This window comes from Blennius ocellaris (genome assembly GCF_963422515.1).
Source record: "Blennius ocellaris genome assembly, chromosome: 23".
NCBI classification, from domain to species: Eukaryota; Metazoa; Chordata; class Actinopteri; order Blenniiformes; family Blenniidae; genus Blennius; species Blennius ocellaris.
This window is the reverse complement of record NC_137672.1, coordinates 8,680,299-8,702,525: the sequence shown is the minus strand read 5'-3', so window position 1 is coordinate 8,702,525 and position 22,227 is coordinate 8,680,299. Positions and strand designations below refer to the sequence as shown.

Below are 22,227 nucleotides of genomic sequence, written 5' to 3'. Positions count from 1 at the left end.
AGTCTCAACAAGCTTCATTTAGCAGATGGTTTAGTCGAAGTCGCTCAGGTCTTCAAATGGGGCCGCTAAAATAAGCACATGCCAACTATTAAATACCCCAAAATCAGGTAGATTGGGAAAAATGTTCACATTTAATGGCCTTTTTAAAAAGAATTTACACATTCCTACAAAACATGATGAATGTCCCTTGAACTGACTGTGTTGTATTTGTTGCTGTTTAAATAAAGTTGAATTGAAGTAAACTTACCCTCAGTACATGGCTTTTCTGATAAAAACAAGATGTTTTTGATGTGTGGGGTCATTGTTGCTATATTGCCAGATAAACTCTCCGACGGGTCAGTTTTGGTCCACAGGCCACATGTTTAACATCTCTAATATAAAGCTTCTGATCATGTGTTGTTATTTTTTTTAAATTAATTTTTCAAGATACCATTGAAATATAGAGATACATTGTTAAATCTTTTAATTTACTGAACACAGTTACTGTTTTGATTTCATCCCAAAGACGACCACGTATCATGGCTCAGGGATTTCTGTGAAGACATCCAACCACAACAAGGTTGTTGTGTCCTGCTCACATTTTAGTAACACATTGTGATTTACTCCAGCATCCAGTCTGTCCTCAGGTCAACACAGGAGGGAAAACCCTCTGAGATTAACAAAGTCTATACTATTCTATTCTTTTCTATTCTAAAATGTCAAAATTGTCAGAAAAATGCTGAAAAGGAAGGATGAAAACACTAAAATCACGTATAAAAGCTGCTGAAAATATACAGAAATGTGATTGAAACTTCACAAATACAACTGAAGATCCAGTTTCTGTACAGATTTCAAAACTACTGTATATATGAAACTTTAGAAGCCGCGTTAGCCTCATTTTAAAGGTCGAATGTGTTTTGGAAAGTCACATAAAAGTGTTATGAGACCTGAAAACGTCTAATTTAGGCTATTGCAGACTAAATGACCCATATAGGTACGGTGAATGTAAATGTGACTGAAGTTATACTATCAGTCTAGTTGCATAGCCTCCTCTTATACACACTTAGTAGAGGTTGGAAAGAGATATTTTAACATAATTACAGGTCTGTGAAATCAGTTTTGAATTTGGATTTAACATTGTTATGTGAGCAGGGTTTATAATGGTCAGCCCCATTATTATTATTATCATTATTATTATTATTATTATTATAAACATGATTTGATGCCAGCCAAGCCTTTTACTCTGGAAATCGCCCTGGATGTGATGCGCTGTGCGCCGTGTGGTTTGGTTCTTGGGCAGAAGCGTAGGGGATCTCCTGTCACACACAAATAACCTGTCGAGGAGCCAAGTTTGTTTTACCGAAACCGTCACATGTTTTTTTTTCTCAAACTGAGTCAGTGTCCCGGGAGGCGCTGCGCGCGCTGCATGTGCGCCTTTTATTTTTTTTACGCACACGCGGGTTTCCGCGCACTTTCACGCCCTAGTGCGCTTTTGGAGTGACGGACAGGCGGATTATGGTTTTGAGCCCAGAAACAGAAAGCTGCGGCAAGTGAATGAAACAATAAAGCCTGTTTTCGTGGCAGTAAATGAAGCTTCCGGCTTTATTCTTTTTTTTTTTCTTTAAATCGTGTTTAAATGATCTCTTAACACCTGTTTTTGTTGTTGTTTTTTAAATCAGTATAATATACCACAGGACTTTGTTGAATGAGACAACACATGTCGTTACAAACGTCTTTGTCTCGAGGGATGATCCCCGGATTATTTATTTTTGATGAAGCAACATAGCAACAACAAACCTCAATGCGCCCTTTCCGTGACGCCTGGGGGGGAAAATATCTGAACATTTCCCGGAGAGAATGAAGCTGCTTCATTTGAAACTCAAACAGGGATGGGATGGGGGGGCTTTCTGGGGGGAAATATTCTTTCTGAACTGAATTACATAAATGTGAAGAAAGAAAACGTCACAAAACAGTGTCAGTGACCCTGTAATGGCTATAATCGGGCGGCAGATGGCGCCAAACCCACTGATAGATAGATAGATAGATAGATAGATAGATAGATAGATAGATAGAGAGAGAGAGAGAGAGAGAGAGAGAGAGATAGATAGATAGATAGATAGATAGATAGATAGATAGATAGATAGATAGATAGATAGATACCAGTATGTGGTACAATAATAACAAAGGGGCAATTTGCGCCTTTAATGTTGCCCAACATGTTGTTTGGTCTTTTTTTTTTTTGTGTGTGTGGGACAAGTGACTTATGAAAGCTGTGCTATGCCCACAGGAAAATATAAACGTGACTGAACCTGCAAAGCTTAATAGCAGTGAGGCAGATTTTTAATCACACAGGAAATCACTTTGTGTGACATCGTTTTCATTGAATGAGGTTTAAACTTCATAAGCTGCATTCATAAAGTCAGCTTTTTTCATTCTGGATCTTTGTATTTCGTTGCTTGACTAATTTGCTAAGATTTTTTGTTTTTGTTTTTATGTTCTAAGGCAATTTTATCGTTTGTAGAATTTTTATATTAGTTGTCCAGAATAAGTTAATGCATTCTGGTATTGTATTTTAATGCTATGATTCTGACCTGGTTGGCATTATACTTCAATAAATGTGTTGTCATTTTTGGTGTACTGTCATGATCAGCTTTGACTTCGTAAATAAAGGCTTTTATGTAATAACTGTTTAGTTTCTTTAGTTGTCTGATATATTTTTGACCCACAGAGGTCAATTATCTCACGTTTTGGTTTATTCTTATGTCAATATAATGTCTGTTTCTGGTCGAAATGCCCTCAAATGTTGCAGAAAACACACACCAATATCCAATTTGCCTTCTCCCACTATACCTCTATCTTTGTTGGACAATTTATTCAGACATGAATAATACAATTTAAGACCGACAGCAACTGGAAAGCAAACATCTGTGTCTTTTGCTTGACACCCAAAGACTTTCTCCCCTTACAAAACAGAACACAAAGAATTTAACACGCAAAACAGCGGATGCTGGAATATTTTGGAGACAAACTCGAGTTGGTGAGAAAAAAAAAAAAGGTATAATTATATAGATAGAAAAAGTCTTAGGTCAATATTAGTGCATGTCTTTACAAGACAAGTTTTCAAGTGAAAATGGAAAACTTTCAATAGTGGCGCTCTGACATCTGACAGCGCAACTTTGTGAAAATGCCCCAACTCGGTCTCGGTGTAGACGGCTGGAAACGGCACCTCGTGGAGGATCAGCGTCGGTTGCCATGGAGACGCTGAGCTCAAAAGAGAGGCAGGCACACAAATGTCCTCAGGAATGTTCTAGTTGTTTATGTTGTTTAACCCAACAACAGCACCGACTTGTGGCCCAACATGAAAACGACACCATACTGACAATATTCAAGTGTGAGGAGAACTACACTACATTTGAAGTTTAAATTTAGCAGGGATTTGCATTAAGATCAGACATTTTAAACCGCATTCATCTATCTTGAGGTTAAGATCGTATTGACTTCTCTCAAATGTGCATTCTGATTCAATCCATCCACATTTTAAAGAGTTTTTTTTCTGACTAAACATTTTAATTGCACAATTTCGCCTGGATGGTGACACATTTAAACATAATTACATAATGCTGAGTCAGGCTCCCATAATTATCACTGTGTACACACGTGCATGACTTCACTTGCTTCGTTTTGTATTTTTGCTGGCAGCCAGTGTGTGCAGAGGCAGTGGGAACCTTTACCTGGAAGCAGGTTTCATTACATCACAACAAACAAACCAAAAAAAAAAAGCACTGACAAGGTTGCCAGACAAGAAAACACACCCAGTTTATCTCCACGTCTCAGTGGATTTACAACGAGAGAGAGAGAGAGAGAGCGAGAGAGAGAGAGAGAGAGAGAGAGAGAGAGAGAGAGAGAGAGAGAGAGAGAGAGAGAGAGAGAGAGCTTGCACATGTAGTTATAATATGAAGTTGCAGAGTGAGATTAGAGACCCTTTTTATTTTGAAAAGAAAATGCGCTGCATGATGCAACCCGATAGGGCTGGTGAAGAAACAGTTTAGTTCAACCTCTCATTTTCTGCAGTTTCCTCCTGCAAGACCACAATTTGCCATGAGTAATAAACCCGGAAATGTTGAGATGAGAGGGTTGGACTTTAGAGAGAACGAGAAGAGAGCGACAGAGAGAGAGAGAGAGAGAGAGAGAGAGAGACTGCGCGACGCATCGCACCCAGGCGCAACGCTCATCTGGAGATCTGGAGATATTAAGATGACAATAACGCAGCAAACGTCGCTTCTTTTCATGTAGCAGTGGTGACAAGAAGAAGAAGAAGACGACGATTGAGAGGAATACAAAGTTCCTACTTCTTAAAAAAAGAAAGAAGGAAGGACCCAAAAACAAAGCGAACAATGCGCAAAGCTGCCGCCGTGGAGTCTTGAGACCGAGAAGATTGACGGTCAGTGTCCTCCAGGAGCCAGCGAGGGAAGGAAGGAAGGAAGAGTCTGTTTTTGTGTGATTTGGAGATTCTAAACGCAGGGATGACAGTGAAGCTGGACTTTGAGGAGTGTCTGAAGGACTCCCCACGCTTCAGGTAAGAGTTTCACCTGTTTTCCATTACGCACGGTGAAAAGAATGGCTCGACAATTACGCACGACATAGAAACCCTCCGGTGATTCACGTTTTAATAAGGATATTTTTTGGAAGAAGTTCTTACAGTGCGTTTAAGTGCAGCCAGTTATTGAATTACATCGGATTACCATAAAAAAAAACCTCAAATACTTTTCTCAGAAAGTTTAATCTACATTTTTTAAATAACGGCAAAGTATTTAAAGTTACTTAATTGCGTGTATATAAACAAACGTAGACTAAAGCAACATATGGTTTTTAAAAGTCGATTCAACATTTCGAATCGAAAAAGTTTCTCAAAACTTGATTACAGTAATCTGAGTATCTGTCATTCCACGAGTGAGAAGGCCAGACTTTTACCCAGAATGCAATTTAAAGGCAACATGCAGAGTTCTGGATTGCTGTGATGGAAAGGTCATTGGTTCGATTCCCAGCACTGTGCCCACTACATTGTAATCCAAACAAGCTTTGTAACGGTTTTCTAATCTGAATAGAAGAGAATTAGGCCCGAAAACCAAATTCTGAATTATTTGGATTCCCAAGCTGCTTCATGTATAAACAGGTTTTACATTGAAGGTGAACAATCAGCTTGTCTAGCACTGTGCGAATGTTACATTTCTACGCAGTTACGAAGCAATGTGAACAAAATGTACATGTGGAGTTCCTCAAGGAGCCATTCTCGGGCCTCTTATGTTCATCTGCATGCCTAAAATATTTCCAAGCTCTTATAAATCACCCTGAATCACTTCACATTTGCCTGTAACTGCAAAACCACAGTCAGTACCATTTTTTTTTTTTTTTTTTTTTATAGTGCGTGTTCCTCAATTGTCATCATCACCACTTTTACTCAACCAATTTCATCACAACAGTTTGGCAACATTATCTCCACCCTAACTCCACACATTTATACCAGCTATTTGCGTTCTATCATTTTCATCACTAATATTCAATTCCCTCCCGTTCTGAGCCAGTTTATGCTCCTTATAGTCTGATGAGATTATCAAGACTTTAAAGCTGGATTGGACATGTTGACACTGCATCACGGGAAGTTCCCATTCTTGCCTACGGGACTCTTGAGAGCGTCGAACCGTTTACGGAAATGCAGCAGTCCCGACCACAAGACCGCCATCACCCCGACACATATACCCGACATATTTCACCACAACGCCAGCCCCAGTTGTCTCCTGCTATGTAGCGTAGCTTTAACCTTCAACGCCGTGGCGGCCCTATCTCACAACGTTCGGCAAACTCAAACCTTCTGCCTCCTTTGCATCGAGGATAACTTGGTTTTTACATTAACTGTCATTGATACAATTCATCTGCTATTCAGTATTAACATACAAAGTTTGTGGGGGAAAAAAACAAAAAAACCCTGACATTTGTCTTCCTCTAATCAAGTACTTTGTTGGTTGAGTACAAAGTATTTCACACAGTGAACTGGTATGACCCTGGAATACTTCAGCTGCTTTATCTCGACTTCTCAAACACGTGCTAACGTCTCACAAGTCTTTATTCATGGCGTCTCCCCATCTGTTTTGATGAGTCATGGTATATATTTGAACCAAAGGAGTCCGTTCGGGTCAATTGAACCCGTTTAGCTTCTTGGACGCTCACTGGCGCTTCCTAAAACTACAAGCCGTCACGGTGGTCCTGCTGCGCGGAGGCGACGCGCTTCAATTAATCTGCTTTCGACGTCAGCATCTGGTGGAGAGGGAAGCGCCTCGCCGTCGGTTTTGCAAGCGGAGGGAGCGAGAGCTCGGCAGGACTTGGGTGTGCCCCCGACAGTTCCTGGCATCTCGCCTGACGCACACTGACTGCCGTCGTCCCTTCCAGCTGATTTGACATATTCTAATCCTGAGTGTCTGCCTGGCCTCTTCACTCCCGTCGCCGCGTGCTGCCAGTCTTGAGGTTTCTTTGGCCGGCGGTGGAAAGTTTGAGCCTGCCGCAGTCGCCGTGGCGACGCCTCACGTCAAGGGAAGGAAAAAGGAGAGAGAGGGAAGTTTTGAATCGCGGAGCAGGACAAGGGGGAGGAGGGGGGGTAGAATTGCGTCGACGGGTTGCGATTGCCGCGCAAAACTCGCGACATCCTGTTGCTCAGGCGACGGCGATGCGGGAGGGGCAACAGGAAGTGAGGCGAGATGTGCCGAGGTGATCAACAGGAGACAGGAAGCCTGTTCTCTGCGGGTAGAACCGCGGCGGAAAAACTTCAGCTTCAGCTCTTGTCTTCGTTCTGCCTTCCTGGTCGCAGGGGAAGGGATCCGTCTCTCGGCTGAACCGACCGTTCAGCTTCCCTCCCACTGAGGCCTCCTTTGTACCTCTTGTTTTCACACTCCTTTCTCCTCCTCCTCCTCCTCCTCCGCCTGTCTCCTCTTTTGGCTCCAGCATTTAGTCTGATTTCAGGAGTTCGTGACCTCAGACTTTGGTCGAGGCCTCCCCACGCTGGCAAACACAAACAGTTACTGTCTGTTCTCAGACGACCCTCTTTCTCTTCTGCCTCGGCCTCTTGTCTCTCCGTATTTCTGTACTGTCGGTGGAAGGCAGCGGAAACCACACGGCTTTTCGCTGCGGTAGGAGGAAAGAGATAGAGGCGCCAAAGTGCCGACTTGTCCCCAAAAGCACAACACGATCGGTCGGACTGCTCTCGCGACTCGCAACGCTTTTAGTTGGCGGTGCATGTTGCAGGTCGGCTTTTGTTCCAAAGCCTCAGGAATGCTTTTACAAATCTCGCAGAATTTCTCAACGATCCTAAAATAAGCGCAACCGTTCACGGCCGCGGTGACGTACCGGCGGGAACGAGACGCACGGCGCTGAAAAAAAATGTGTGGATGATTTACTCGGTGTCAAACAGCAAGAATGTGATGAAATATTCCATCTGTTGTTCATATGTGTCCCGTGGATACTGAAGTGTAGAAATGTATACAAATGCTCTGCAACAAATAAAAAACTTGGAAGAACTATAGAGCTTTTAAATTCAAACCTCCTTCAGTATTTATATGCTGCAAGAAGTTTTTATTTTAATTTTGGTAGATTTTTTTCTTTGTTATTAGATCATTCATATTAGGAATAAACCAAACGACTCATATGACCTTTTGAATAATGTGTCAATGTGTATTTTAAACTTGTGTTTCATGGTATTTTACTTTTTTTTTTTATGGTGAAGCAACCTTGATAGCTTAATATTCTGCTAAAGTGGCGTTAAATACAGGTTTGTGACAGTTTGTCATCAATTTCTTAAAAGCTATCAGGATATACGATGACCTCGCCTGTCTGTTTCTGTTGGTTCAGCCTTTGGCTTCATCGTCACGTCATTAAATGTTGATTTCATTGATCTGATCTTGCAGAAGTGACGTGATCAACACAGTTGATCAACACAGATGATTGTTGGAATGTGGGTTTGAGCTGAGGAAGTGTGAAAGCAGCTGCAGCCTGCAGCTCTTTTACAAATCGCTCCGAACCAAATGCATGAAGGTGCATTTGTGGGATGAGCTGCAGGAGCTCAGTGACGTGCATTGAGTCTTTTCTTGTCAGTTCCAAACAACTTATTCTGCTGTCTGATGCGTTGTTGTCACATTTGAGGGAATGAATGCAATAGATTTGCACGCATTGCAACTTTTACCTGAAGCACTTTGTGATTCTTGCCTTGTGATTCGTGTCTCTGTTTGTGTGTCTCTTCCAGAGCCGACATCGAAGTCGTCCAAAACGACGTGAGTGAACTGGAGACGCGGCTGGAAAAGGTAGGACGAGAGCGAGGCCGTCTGAAAACGTTTCCTTCTCTTCAAACAAAGCACACGCCCACTCAACCAGACGATGGGTTCTCTCACATGAGACTCTCACGAAGTGAGACGTACCGTTGGTGTTTTGAGGTGTTTTGCACCTGACGGCGATCGGGAAGTAGCCGCAGGTGCTGCTTCCCCATCACGTTGCCCCCGCCACCTTGTTCTGCTTCAACACAACGGCCCCGTCTGTTCTCCTTTGTGCGCTCGCGTTCATACACGCCGTGGTTCAACGCCTCCGCCAAACGCTTCCTGAACATGAAACCGTCGCGTTCCCATGATGTCTGAGTCTGCCGATCCACTTTCTGCCATTTGTAACACCCCGCAAAAACCACACCTGGACTGATTTATGTCAGTGGCAGAGAGACATAGTGGGGGGGGGGGACAAAACTGGACTGACTGGGTTTATCTGCTTTGTGCATGTGCCCTTGAGCAAATGTCTCAAAAAAGTGAGAGAGAGAAATGGCCCAGATGGCATGAAAGGGATTTTTTTTTTCCTTTTCTTTATTGTTGCTTGAAAGAAGCTGGATGAAAAGTATAATCCATTTATATTTTCTGTGTCATTGCCACGCCACATGGCTGCGACACGCTCAATTTCAGACAGACTGGAAAATAAAGTTGGGTAACATTTGGCTGGAATTGCACCATGTTTGATGGCAACAGGTGTGTCAGTAAGTCTTAGAGTTATATTTCAGTTGTAGCCTGACTTTCATTGTTTTAGTCTCGTAACCTCACTGCAACACTGAGCTGGACGAAGTGTAGGACATCTGCAGCGACTCTCTTCAGGTTATTTTATTTGCTCCATGTTTGGCCTCCACCAGCACCTGATAAAAACAGAATGGGCTCTGGAGAAACCAATAATGTGAAAATTGTCTATAATATCATAAAAAAAAGTTAATCCTTTTAACAACCACAATAAATAGTCTGCAACCTTCATGGCCAAAAGAGCCGTTTGCAATTTTTCCTCTAAATAAAATGTTTCTGGAGCTGCAACACTTGTGAATAACCTGGAATGAAGAATAAAAACATGTGCAGGTTTCATTCATGAAGTGTATACATTATTACATTTTTAGTTTTTGTGGCGTTTTCCTTTTTTTTTTTTAGATTGGCTTTAGCTTTTTATCCTTGCGGTTTTAGCTATATTAGCTATTTTGTCTTCATTTTAGTGTCCCCCCCCCCCCCCCCCCCCCTTTTTCTTTCCCTAAAAACAAGGCTAATCTTCATTTGATTTACTTTTAATTTGACTATTTTTCCTGTATTCTTTGGAATAATTATTATTTTCTGGAGTAATATCCATTCTTAGGGAGCTATTCTGGCTGTTTTAGCTGTTTTACCTTTTTTCGCCTGGAGATTAGACCAGTTTTGAAAATCAGCGTGGAATGCAAATGAAGATCAAATGTTTATTTAACGTGACAAAAGGTGGCTGCAGAACCACGGGTTGTTTACATGTATGAACGAACACGGCATGTCACTTCTTCTTAGGACCGTAGCTTTACCACACTCACTTCCTTTGCGCTGAAATGAGGCTTTTATGCTGAACTAAGGTTATCAGTGTTATTTATGTGTGGCACTTTTGTTATTCAGCTTATCAAACAGAGATGAAGCTTCTGAGTCACGACCGTTTCCTATCATCTGTACAACTACACCCCGGATATTACTTAATCTATTTAATCAACTTTACTAGTTGTATGTTAAATGCTTGATTTTTGTGGTGCAGCTGGTGAAACAGTGCCAGGCCATGCTGGAGGCGGGCCGGGTCTACTGCCAGACCAGCAAGAGCTTCGTGAACGGGCTGCGGGATCTCGGACCCCACTGCTCCGGGGACAAGATGATGGCGGTGAGGAGAGCGCACTGACATGCCGGGGACTTATTTATACACTCGTCTTATCTCTGCTGGTATTTCCCCCCCCCCCAACCCCCGATTTCTTGTGCAGGAATGCTTGGAGACGTTCTCCAAGAAGCTGTCCGTCATCTTGGAGACTCAGGGGGTGAGTGCGTCTCCGTCTGTACGCCGACTTCCTTGTCGCAACGTTCGTGTGGTCAAATAAAAAAAACAAAACGACAACAACAACAAAAAACACCTCGTATTCGCCGTTCAGCAGCCGACCCGTGAGACGCTGTGAGAGATTGTGTCTCCTTTCAGGAGGTGATCGAGACCACGCAGAAGTCGGTCAAGACCAAGCTGCAGACCTTTGTGAAGGAGTGAGTGCGTTTTACTTTCAGCTTCCTGTTTGTGTTAATCTGATCCTTTGGCAGCTCGGCTGTCGTCATCACGCTGCCTCACACTCCCTGCAGGCCTGCGCACCGTCAGCCTCCGCTCGCAATCCGTCGACTCCTCTTAATGGGAACAATTATGCAGATTAGATAGAGGGAAGCCGCGGGAGAGCGAGTGAAGCGTCATTAGCTTCACCTCGAGAGGGGGTTTTACCTTCGCTGAGATTGTTGCTTAAAATGAGCGGGAGTGCGGAAAAGTCATTATTTTCACTGTGCGGGCTTTATTTAATCCACGTAGATTAACACCACATAACAATAGCGCGTAGTTTTAATCCATTAACCTCCAGTCACCACCGACAGTGAGTCACTGCTAAATGGAAATCTCAATATTAATGGACCTCAGCACAGTATATTGTGTAACAATATTAAAAAAGAGAGGAAAAGCTTATTAAATCTGTTTCAAATGTTTTGCATGTGGATGTATGTCAAATAATTGATGAAGTGGCATTGTTTGGGCTGCACTATTGTCAAAGTAACTTTAATTTACATGGTGTATTATAATTAGACACTGAAGAATAATAGATAAATGAATGAATGAGTACCACACAGAAGACTGTGGTTAAATGGACCACAAAGAAAAAGAAACCATGTATTTTTAGACACATCCATGTCTCACAGCTTAAGAAAACAACGCTGTCCTGTTCAACAGAAATGTTAAAACAAACATAAGTTGAATAGTTTCAGCCGACAAATCCATCTTTGCAAAGCATCATGGGATTGATCCCTTAATGTTGGATGATATTTACGGTGCATATAAACCCAAAATTAGCCGAATCATTTCATTCAAGTGAACTGGACCACAGAATTAAATCAACTTTTCTTCTTTTCATCACTTTTATTTTCTCATGTTCTCCAGTTGAATATGATCTATTTTCAGCATTTACTAAGAAATATAAGTAGAAACATCTAAATGTTAAAGTGTTTTAATCGAATAAAGCCAACTCGCTCTGTTCCTCTGCGTTTTCCTCTCCAGAGACGTGCGTCGGTTCAAGGACGTGCGGAAGGAGTTTGAGCGCAGCAGCGAGGCCCTGGAGGGGGCGCTGTCCCGGAACGCTCAGGCCCCCCGGGGGAAGCAGCACGAGATGGAGGAGGCCAACGGCGCCCTGCTCAACGCCCGCAAGGCCTTCAGGTCCGAGGCCCTGGACTACGTCCTGGAGGTGAAACCGAGTCTCTCGCCGCTCGCCGTCTGGATGTGGCTCAGCGGCGTTCTCCACTTTAACCACGGCTCCTTTTTTTTTTTTTTTGCTTCAGATCAACGTCATCGAAGCCAAGAAAAAGACGGACATCCTGATGGCGGTGAGTGGATTTTTTTTTTTTTTCACATGGTTTTGGACAGACGTCTGCATTTCCTCCGGATTCATCAGCTGTCCTCTGTCTCCCGGTCAGATGCTGTCACTGATGGAGGCCCAGGCCCAGTTCTTCCAGCAAGGCCACCAGTCGCTGTCCCAGCTGGACGGCTATCGGCAGAAACTGAACGAAGAGGTAACACTTCGCTTCAGTTGGCGTTGTCAGACACACAAAATATCCACAACTGAAGCAGCTGGGGGGAGGGAGAGAGGAAAAACAAACTTTGTAAAGTGTCAGAAAATGTGCAGTTAGACTAGATTTTTTTTAAAAAGCAAAGGAAGACATAAAGTCTCGTGTTTTCCTTTGTGCATCCCGCCTCGTCTCGAGGAATCACAAGATGACATCACACTTTCATTGTGACAGGAAGAAACGAGCAACAACAGGAAATGTTTCGCATGTTCAAGTGTGTGTGTGTGTGTGTGTGTGTGTGTGTGTGTGTGTGTGTGTGTGTGTGTGTGTGTTACTTCCTCTTTGACGACTGTTAGACGCTGGATTTAAAAAAAAATAAATAAAATTTCCTGCACGGTCAGCGTTGATCACAGGCAGAGTCACCGCAGAGCGTTTATGTTCAAATGAAATTAATCTAAAGAGGAAGCAGAATCCGGACTCAAACGGCGGCGAGGCTTTTTCCTCCCTGGACAGGAAGTGAGAGGAAAGAGAAATGAGCTGATGCAGCAGATAATGTCGAGAGGTGGGAATGAAACGCTGGGCTGGCTGCTCGCTGGAGAAATCACCTGCTTTGTTCTTCAGCCTGACTTCGTGTTTATATTAAAGAATTGCTCATTCCTGTAGGCGGAGGTGACGCCCCACTGTGAATTCGCCGATTCTCCCTTTAATAGGAAAGTGTTTGATGAAATCATGTATAATATTGGATCTTTTTTAAAGGGCCCATATTATCCAAAATTCACTTACTAGTGGTTTTCTAAGTATCCCTATAGCCTGTGTATGAGGCCTCAGATGTGAAGAAAGTCTGTCATGTCCCTTACTTTAGTGAATGTGTGCTCAAACAGGCGGATCAGAGATTTCTCCCTTGATGATGTCATTGGGGGGACGGGGTAACCACTTCCTCTGCTCGTGGATTCTCACTTTGACGCTCCCACGGGCACATAAAATCTTACAAACATTACTGATATATTGAAGAAATTCAGTACAATAGGAAAAGCCAGGCAGCCTGTTCGACTTTTAGACGGGATGAAATTTAGGGCCGAGGCTGGATTTAAGGAAATACACTTTGGATTGAGTGTTGTTGGACTTGTTGAAAAACTGTTTGATACGAAACCTTTGATAAAAGTTAGTTGAATTTCTAGTTTAGCCATCAGCTGTTCCCGCAGTAATAATGAATGGCTCAGCAGTTCTCTTGACGCTTCTGTTGGTTTTTTCTCTTATTGATTGTTGAGAGTTACATGAAAGAGAGCCGCATTCAGTTTTTGAAGGCTAATATGTGTGTGTGTATCCATGCACTGACAGCACACCCAGTTTGTCCTGAACTCGGCCCGGGAGAAGAGAGACATGGAGCAACGCCACGCAGCGATCAAGAAAAAGGTAGGCATGCGAAAGTCTATACGCGTATCGACTTGGATGAAGATTGTTCTTTTTTTTCCCTCTGTAAATAAAGTCCCATTTGTGGGATGAGGAGAAGAGCTAAATAGTGTGTATTGTTCCCACCAAACAAGCTTGGCTGGAAATCCTTTCTCCTCCTATTCCAGCCGTTTCAATGACTGTCTGTGTCTCGCGTCTTTCAAGGACGTCTCCTACGACGACTCCATCATGGATTTCAACTCCGACGCGGCCAACGGGATTGCAATGGAGGGCTATCTTTATAAGAGGGCCAGCAACGCCTTCAAAACCTGGAGCAGGTACGACAAATGTGAATATAATGTGAATAGTTCTCCCGCACTACTGCGAGTGGAAGACAACAAACATGGCGGCCTCCAGTCCAGATTCTCCTGAGACCTGGTAGTTTCGTAGTTGAAAGTCACCTGGAATAACTTGATCGTCTGTCCAGACGAATGTTTGTAGCTTATTGTTCGCTGCTCACGTGTGTGTGGCTTCATTCCTGAAAATGCGGCCTTGTATTAAAACGTCATTTTTAAAACGTTGCTGTGTAAACGCAAAACTTTTCCAAAACCAGAGGCATTTTGATGTAAATAAACATGCATGGGAGATGTTTTTTTTTTTAGACATTTTATTGTATTTCACTCCAGAGGGTTTCATTAAAATTGGCTCTATGTTGACGACGAGCGGCTGAAACGGGAAGAGCCACAACAAGGAACGATAAAGTGCAAAGTATAAACATAAACGTGTCCAGAGCCGGAAACAAACAAAAAAAAAAGAGAATCCCTGACAAATGCTTTCTGTTGCCGAACATCTCGGTGTCAAGAGAACTGACCACACGGTTGCTCAGGGTGAAAAATAGTTCCTCACACTGTCGTGCGAAAGCAGTTTCACAATGACACCATCTGGCACGATGCTATATTGATTCAAACTGAGTCGTTTAAAGGAAATTGCAGCATTCATTCGTATCCTACCCACTTCTGCGCTGTAGCGAAACTGACATCTATATTTTCATGCTCTTTTGTCACCTTCAGACGCTGGTTTTCAATACAAAAAAACCAGCTGGTGTATCAGAAGAAGTTCAAGGTAAATATCTTTTTGAAGAAGCCTCTCAAACGCGCGACGCTCGCCTCTGACGTCCACCGCGTCCGTCTTCCAGGAGCAGCCCACGGTGGTGGTGGAGGACCTGCGTCTGTGCACGGTGAAGCCCAGCACGGAGAACGAGAGGCGCTTCTGCTTCGAGGTGGTTTCCCCGTCCAAGTGAGTGTGTCTGCGGCCTTGTTCTTTTTGGGACCTCCCGGTGACCTAAACTCGCTCCGACGCCAAACCTCGTGGACTTGCGTCACAGTGGGGAGAGAATTTAAGATCCCATTGGAGAAATTGATGAAGCTTTTATTGGCTTTCGGGTCAAAACTCTGGTTAGGATTAAGTTTATATTGTGCAAAATTCTCTTTTTATTGGTTTTTCAAAAGTAATAATTGTCCCTATACCTGGAATGAAGAAAGTCTGTCTTCTCTCACTCTGGCTTGTATCAATTTTTAAAAACTGTGTGTGAATCAGAAATCAAACTCGAAATAGTGTCATCGGGGGGGTTTAGTCAAGGCTCCTCCCTTTGACTCTGGCGCATGGCACCACGAGAGGAAGTGCTTCCTCCTCATCCCAAGATGTGTGGGCGGAGCCAGTCCAGCTCACACAGACACAGCAGATTGTGAATGCAGCTCCTAGGAGCCAATATTCTAATGGAGGGAAAATCGAGTAAAAGCTGGATTTGAATATAAACTTTGAATATAACATTTTTGGACGTGTGTGTGTGTGTGTGTGTGTGTGTGTGTGTGTGTGTGTGTGTGTGTGTGTGTGTGTGTGTGTGTGTGTGTGTGTGTGTGTGTGTGTGTGTGTGTGTGTGTGTGTGTGTGTGTGTGTGTGTGTGTGTGTGTGTGTGTGTGTGTGTAGGTGCTGTCTGTTGCAGGCAGACTCAGAAAGGCAGCAGCAGGCTTGGATCAGCGCCGTCCAAAACAGCATTGCCTCCGCCTTTCAGGAGCGCAGAGAGGACACACAAAGCCCGGTCAGAAACACACACACACACACACACACAAACACGCTTAAAAAAAAATACAAACTTCATGCCAGTGTTTTTGCGCGTCGTGTGTCCTCAGAGGCAGCGCTGCAGCTCGGTGTCCAGCGGGAATCTTCTGGGCGGAGGAGGAGGTGGAGGAGGAGGAGGAGGCGTGGATCAAGAGAACGCGGAGTGCAAGGCGCTGGAGGAGATCCAGGCGATTCCCGGGAACCAGCAGTGCTGCGACTGCGGGGAACCCGGTCCGGACTGGGCCTCCATCAATCTGGGCATCACGCTCTGCATCATATGCTCAGGAATACACAGGTACACACACACACACACACACACACACACACGAACGCGCACACACACACACTCACACAGTCCTCACGTAGTTTTGTTTGACAGGAGCTTGGGAGTTCATTTCTCGAAAGTGCGCTCCCTCACCCTCGACTCCTGGGAACCCGAGCTTATTAAGGTAATTTTATCTTCAACTCCACTCTTTTTGTTTTGTCTTAAAAAAAAAAAAAATCACTGAAACCAGTTCTTTTTTTTCTCTTCTTTTTTTTTTTTTTAGCTGATGTGTGAATTAGGAAACTCGGTGATCAACAGGATCTACGAGGCTCGAATTGATGAAATCACCATCAAGAAGCCGAACCCGTCCAGTCCCAGGTACACGACCAACAAGTGGTGGAAGCAGAGCGACGCTGCTTCTACACGTGCCGATCGGTTCACTCACAGGAGGAACAGTTGAAAGAAACTGTTAATTCAGGAGAGATCATGTGCAAAAAAAAAAAAAAAAGAAGCAATTCCCCATGAATTAATGGCGTCCTCTTCCCAGGAACAGTTGGATAAATTCACATTTTTCGAGGTTGAAGGAAGACGTACCTGCTATTTCTTTATATGCGGCTTTAATTTTTCCATTATTCTTATTCAGTATGTTATAAAAGTAAATTGAATGAATGCCATTTACACAGAAGTGGGGAACGTGTTTGGTGCCACACCAGTCTGCAGTAGAAACTTTAAAATGACTCAGGCCATCAACTTAACGCATGTTGTAGGTAATTAAATGAGGTGTTACACTGTTGAGAGGCCTATTTTCACACTTTATTCACCGTGAGTCGCATATTTTTCTTATTTCCTCCTGCTGCTGTGTTGCAGACAAGATCTGTGAACTTAAAATGTTGGTACAAAGTGCTTTTTCATTAAAGTTACAAGTAACTAGCGACTATTGAGGGCTTACATGAAGCTGAACTATTCCTGAAACACATGAGGACGGACAGGGAAAATCATCACGCAACACCAGAACCCTGCATGTTGAGAACACAGTCGGTTCGACGGTGGATGTAAAAATAAAAGTCACACGTGCATTTATCATCGGTCTGCATCTCCTTCCAGGGTTAAATTGTTCACTTCTCTTATGTTGTCGTCGTCGCGGCGACAGACAGGAAGTAGCGCAGGTATACGACACAGACGTAGAACATTGTGACCAAAGCGTCACCCGCAGCACGCGCTTCAGCCACGTCCAGTCAGAGCTCACGTGAAAACATCACCTCTCTTGTTGTTTTGCTCATGTTCTCAAACATTATTGCCAAAAATGATAAACAAAGGACCCGCGAGGCAAAAGAGACATTTAAATTCCCCCAAACTTTTTATATATAGTCATGCCATCGACGCTAAAGTTGCAATTATGAAATTAAAGCACTGCAATTAAGTGTTTAGCCGTCACAGCAAAGGAATGCTACACTTAGAGAGAGTACCAATTATACAGACCCTCAGAAAAGAGGTTAAAAAGTAGAAAGCAGAGGCCTTTTTGCAACCAAAAGACCCTTACATTTTAAAAAGAGGAAACTTCTTTTATCTACCTGCTTCTAAATTTAGAAGTCTGTGAAAAATACTGCAGTTAATTTAAACATGGTTGTGATTACATGCTGAAGAAATGACCTTTTTTCATCCAACCATCCATCCACCTGCTTTACCTGGTTACCGTCTCACATCTCCGCCGGCTATCTGGTGAAGTTATAACTCAGTTAATCGACTAAATTTAAAGCCTCCTCAATTTATACTGTTGCTGGTTGTGGAGTGAAGTCAGTCGCGCAGTTTTGCAGCCTCACGCATGTCAGGTTTCGTCAGTTCCCACTCTTTTGTGCTGTTTTGTTGGGGGGAAAACGCTCCCGTGCAGCATTCACGCTAAACACCTCATGTCTCTTCTTTGTCCGTCAGAGGAGACAAGGAGTCGTGGATCCGATCAAAGTACGTGGAGAAGAAGTTCATCCACAAGCTGCCCGAGACGGGCAGGAACCCGCCGCTGAGGCGCTCCAGCGCCAGGAGGAACCGGGCGGGCACTCAGGAACGCGTCGGGCAGCGCCCGCCGCTCAAACCCAAACCCAACCGAGCCACTCTGCCCCGGGTCACCGGTAAACCTTCACAACCAGCTGGTTGCTCCGTTGTTGTGAAGTTAATCACTTGTTCCTGCTGACGTTGCCAAAAAACACAAAACACACACAGAATCCCCGAACTTGGTGATGCAGCAAAAGTTGATAATCCCACAGGTTTAGAGGGGAGAGAGGTGTGTGTGTGTGTGTGTGTGTGTGTGTGTGTGTGTGTGTGTGTGTGTGTGTGTGTGTGTGTGTGTGTGTGTGTGTGTGTGTGTGTGTGTGTGTGTGTGTGTGTGTGTGTGTGTGTGTGTGTGTGTGTGTGTGTGTGTGTGTGTGTGTGTGTGTGTGTGTGTGTGTGTGTGTGTGTGTGTGTGAGCTGTTGTTGGGGCAGTTTGCAGGATAAAGCAGTAATCATACCTGTTTTTTTTTCTTCTCAGGGCTAAACCCCAGTGATCTCAACCAGAAGAACAATACGAGCTCCCACAACGGTGAGGCCACACACACACACACACACACACACACACACACACACACACACACACGTGTCCCTAAGTCGACTTGTTCTCCTCAGACGAGGAGGAGGAGGAGGAGGACCTGAGCAGCCTCCACCCCGGGGCGCTGCTGTACCGCTCGGCGGCGCTGCGGAACTTCCCCGTCATGGCCGACGCTCTGGCCCACGGCGCCAACGTCAACTGGGTCAACGCCACGGAGGAGTCGAGCACGCCGCTGATACAGGCCGTCTCCGTGGTGAGAACTGAGACGCCGCCATTATTGTCGGGTTCGAAGACATGAACTTCAAATAGTATTTAAATAAAAAAAAAACCCTGCTTTTTAAACAAAAGGTGGCTGAACGAACGTGTTGACCAATGTCTGCTTTGTCCTTCGTGACAAAAACGTTTCTTTTGGCAGTTTTAAGGCTTAAGTGATGCTTCGTATCTTAAAAATACCATAAGTCTATCCCAGGAGTGTCAAACATAAGGCCCGTGGGCCAAAACCGGCCCCCCATGATGCTCCAGCCCGACACGACAAAGAACAACTGTAAAGTTTAAACTGAAGTGTTATTGTGGCAGAACGCGCTGGCAGCCTGCGAGTTCCTGCTGCAGAACGGCGCCAACGTCAACCAGGCGGACAGCAACGGACGGGGGCCGCTGCACCACGCCACCATCCTGGGCCACACGGGGTGAGGGAAACAACAACAACAACAACAACAACAACAACAACAAGACGTGCTCAAACACACACGAGCGTACTGGTTAAGATGCGCGTTTACAGCCTCTCGGCGCCGTCTCTCCTCAGACTGGTGTGCCTCTTCCTGAAGCGAGGAGCCGACTACAACGCCAAAGACAAGAACAAGAAGGATCCGATAACCATCGCCGTGGACAGCGCCAACGCCGACATCGTCACTCTGTAAGCTGCTCGCCAAAGCGACAGTTGGGCCGCCCCGCCGAGTGGCCGGCGGGACGGCGGAGGTCGTAACGCGATCCGAGTCTTCTCACCGTCGCCGTTGTGTCTTCCAGGTTGCGCATTGCCAAGATGAACAAGGAGATGCGGGAGATGGACGGGGCGTTTGGCCAATCAGGTCACTCGGGGGGGAAGGGGTCTGGGGGGATGAGGGGCGGGGGTGGGGGTGGGGGTGGGGTGGCCCACAGTCGGAAGGGCCTGCAGGCCTTGAAAAACCAGATAAGTGGATGGGCACTGGGCGGCCAGAATGATTAGACTCGCACGCACACACACACACACACACACACACACACACACACACACACACACACACACACACACACACACACACACACACACACACACACACACACACACACACACACACACAGAGTAAAAACCGATTGTTGCGAAACAGGAAGGCGCTGGAACACAGGGTACGATGAGTATAAAAGGCATAAATGAGAAACAGGCCGGAGACGAGGAAATACAGACGACACGTTGTCTTGAGACCTCGTTATTAGGAGGCCACATGCACTTTGAATTACAAACGCACATCATCCTGCACTTTAAAAACCACGAGATGTACTGTATTGTACCGTCATGTGTGCTTCACGTGTGTCTTTTCAATAACCCACTGTTGAACTGAGTAAATGAGTATATAATAGGCTCTTTTCAGGCCTATTCTGAATAAATTTTGGATATTTTATATCCACTATGTACAGACTGCTGGCTATATCGCACAGCTTTTACTGTGTATCTTTGTCTTTTTTTATATATCCCAGTGATGTAAGCTAAATTCAGTCTTGAGCTTTATGTCGAGATGTATTTTCGAGCACTATTCTGTGAATAGTGAACAGAATATTTTCTTTATTTAGGATTTAGGTATGTAAATATGGTCATCCAGGTCCGAGGGATCTGCAGCTTTACATTTAGCCATGTTAACATTTTGCATTTTGCCATTTCAAGCTGCGGAGTCCATTCTTTCATGATTGTTCTCCGGTTAGAATCGACGGTTGGCGATGAGCTGCAACGATCAGAAGCAAGGAGCTTTCAGGAACATAGAAGAAAACCTAAAACAGCATTTTTAAATCACGCTCTTTCGTTCGGGCTACACATAATGTACTTTTAAGTCGTGCCGCGGTGTTTTATTCTTCATACGCTTCAGTAGAAGCTCATTGGTTGAGAGCTCAGGATTCCTGGAGGCCCTTGTCTTGCACGTTTCAAAGCTTTTGCCAGCAATAGTGTGGCGAGCGTTCTCCCCGCTGGATCTCTCAGCTTAGCGCACTGTGGCCATGTGTTCAGTTCTGGGTGTGTCGCATTATGTCCTCTACTGCCCCCTAGTGGACACATTCACCACAAACTCATCCCGCCCATGGGACGTTGTTTTGTTTTTTTGTTTTGGCCCGCGGGCCTCATGTTTCACACCCCCCCCTGTTTCTCTGTGACCTTGTCGGTCATGAAAGAATGGAACGCACACACGTTTTTTTTTTTTTTGTCTGCTTGAAACAAACTGCTGGTCGGTCTTTAACGTGCTGTGCTTTATCGTTGTCCGTCTCCGCCGCCGCGCACTCAATGTGCCTTTGTCCCGCTCCCCTCTGAGACGCCTGAGCCGCTTGTGCAGTGTGCCACCCGCTGCGAGCTACGAGGTAAAGTGCATGTGCACGCCAGATCTCTGTTCATCTGTTCAGCTCGCACGTGTTTTTGTTTTCCCGCTTTTTAAGGCTGCAGGCTCTGAATGTGTAGCTGAAAATTGAGCTTTTAAATCAGGGGTGTCAAACAACACAATGGTAGAAAGAAAACAATGCGACACAACGAAGAAAAACTTTAAATTTCAAGGTTATTAGGGCACTATTTTAACTAACTTGGGTAAATGAGCTGCACGCAGCTCCTGAACTAAAATGTGTTCGACACCCCTACATCAAATGAGATATTATATTTCAAAATCAGCTGTGTGATGGAATGGAATTAATAGTTTGATTTCGCTTGCCCTGAGGTTTCGCTGCTTCTGTGAAATTGACACGACATTCACTCATTTCCTGTTTCTCTCTTCTTCTCATGCCTCAGGTGACGAAACCTACCAGGACATTTTCAGAGACTTTTCACACATGGCCTCAAACAACCCCGAGAAGCTCAAACGTCGCAGCGCGGACCCAAAATCTTAACCCCGAGAAGGGTTACGAAACAAGACGCACTTCACACTCGACATACACATATAGAAAGTATTCAACACACACACACACACCTCTTCCTCTCTGGCGACGGGCCACATGTTCAGTCACAGCTCAGCTGGTGTTGACTTCAGAGGGGATAAACCATCCAAACAGTGAATTCTTTGTGCGAACACGGCGGAGCAGAACAATCGTGTCTAAGTGGAAACACTGGAGCGGCTTTACGAGACCCAGCATGAGGTGACTTTATGTCCAGCAGAGGGTAACGCCGTCCCTCTGCCAAAACTTCCAAATTAAAACCCTTAAATCTGTTTCTCTTTAACTGAAAATCGTCCAGTTCAACCCCTTGCCTTTTTTTTCTGCTTCTTCTAAAACCGTTGAGCGAAATGTTTCACTAGAATTCAAATTTGTTTGTTTTTTTTAGGACATGAGACAATGTTTGTGTATTTTCTTTTAAGTTATGCATTTTAATTTTTGTATTGTGGTCAAACAAACAATAAAACCGTCATGTTCACATGTATTTGTGTCATTTTTATAAGAGCTCGTCAAATGTCCAGCATTAACTAATACAGTATAAGCTTTTGTCACTACAGCATCCAGTCTGTCCTGATGCTCTCACATGAAATCTGAATTTATTGGTTTTATTG

General features: G+C 44.4%; 1 protein-coding gene across 1 annotated transcript; it reads left to right on the top strand.

Annotated features, from left to right (window-relative positions):
- The first annotated feature begins 4,180 nt into the window (after positions 1-4,180).
- Positions 4,181-22,100, top strand: acap1 (ArfGAP with coiled-coil, ankyrin repeat and PH domains 1). The gene is made up of 23 exons (XM_080519468.1): positions 4,181-4,555; positions 8,267-8,324; positions 10,081-10,200; positions 10,298-10,351; positions 10,507-10,565; positions 11,611-11,794; positions 11,889-11,933; positions 12,024-12,119; positions 13,452-13,526; positions 13,728-13,840; positions 14,573-14,624; positions 14,698-14,798; positions 15,489-15,600; positions 15,692-15,915; positions 16,000-16,069; positions 16,169-16,263; positions 17,815-18,008; positions 18,407-18,457; positions 18,541-18,716; positions 19,040-19,149; positions 19,266-19,376; positions 19,487-19,548; positions 21,477-22,100. Exons 1-23 carry the CDS (start codon positions 4,503-4,505, stop codon positions 21,572-21,574), a joined length of 2,313 nt encoding a protein of 770 aa, XP_080375594.1. The 5' UTR covers positions 4,181-4,502; the 3' UTR covers positions 21,575-22,100.
- The last annotated feature ends 127 nt before the right edge of the window (positions 22,101-22,227 follow it).

What these genes read in the sequence shown, in the direction of transcription:
- acap1 (XM_080519468.1), top strand. Translation starts at nt 4,503, where the DNA reads ATGACAGTGAAGCTGGACTTTGAGGAGTGTCTGAAGGACTCCCCACGC. An exon ending in GGGAACCCGAGCTTATTAAG is followed by an intron (nt 16,070 to 16,168) that starts GTAATTTTATCT and finishes TTTTTTTTTTAG; the next exon opens with CTGATGTGTGAATTAGGAAA. An exon ending in AACGCCGACATCGTCACTCT is followed by an intron (nt 19,377 to 19,486) that starts GTAAGCTGCTCG and finishes TGTGTCTTCCAG; the next exon opens with GTTGCGCATTGCCAAGATGA.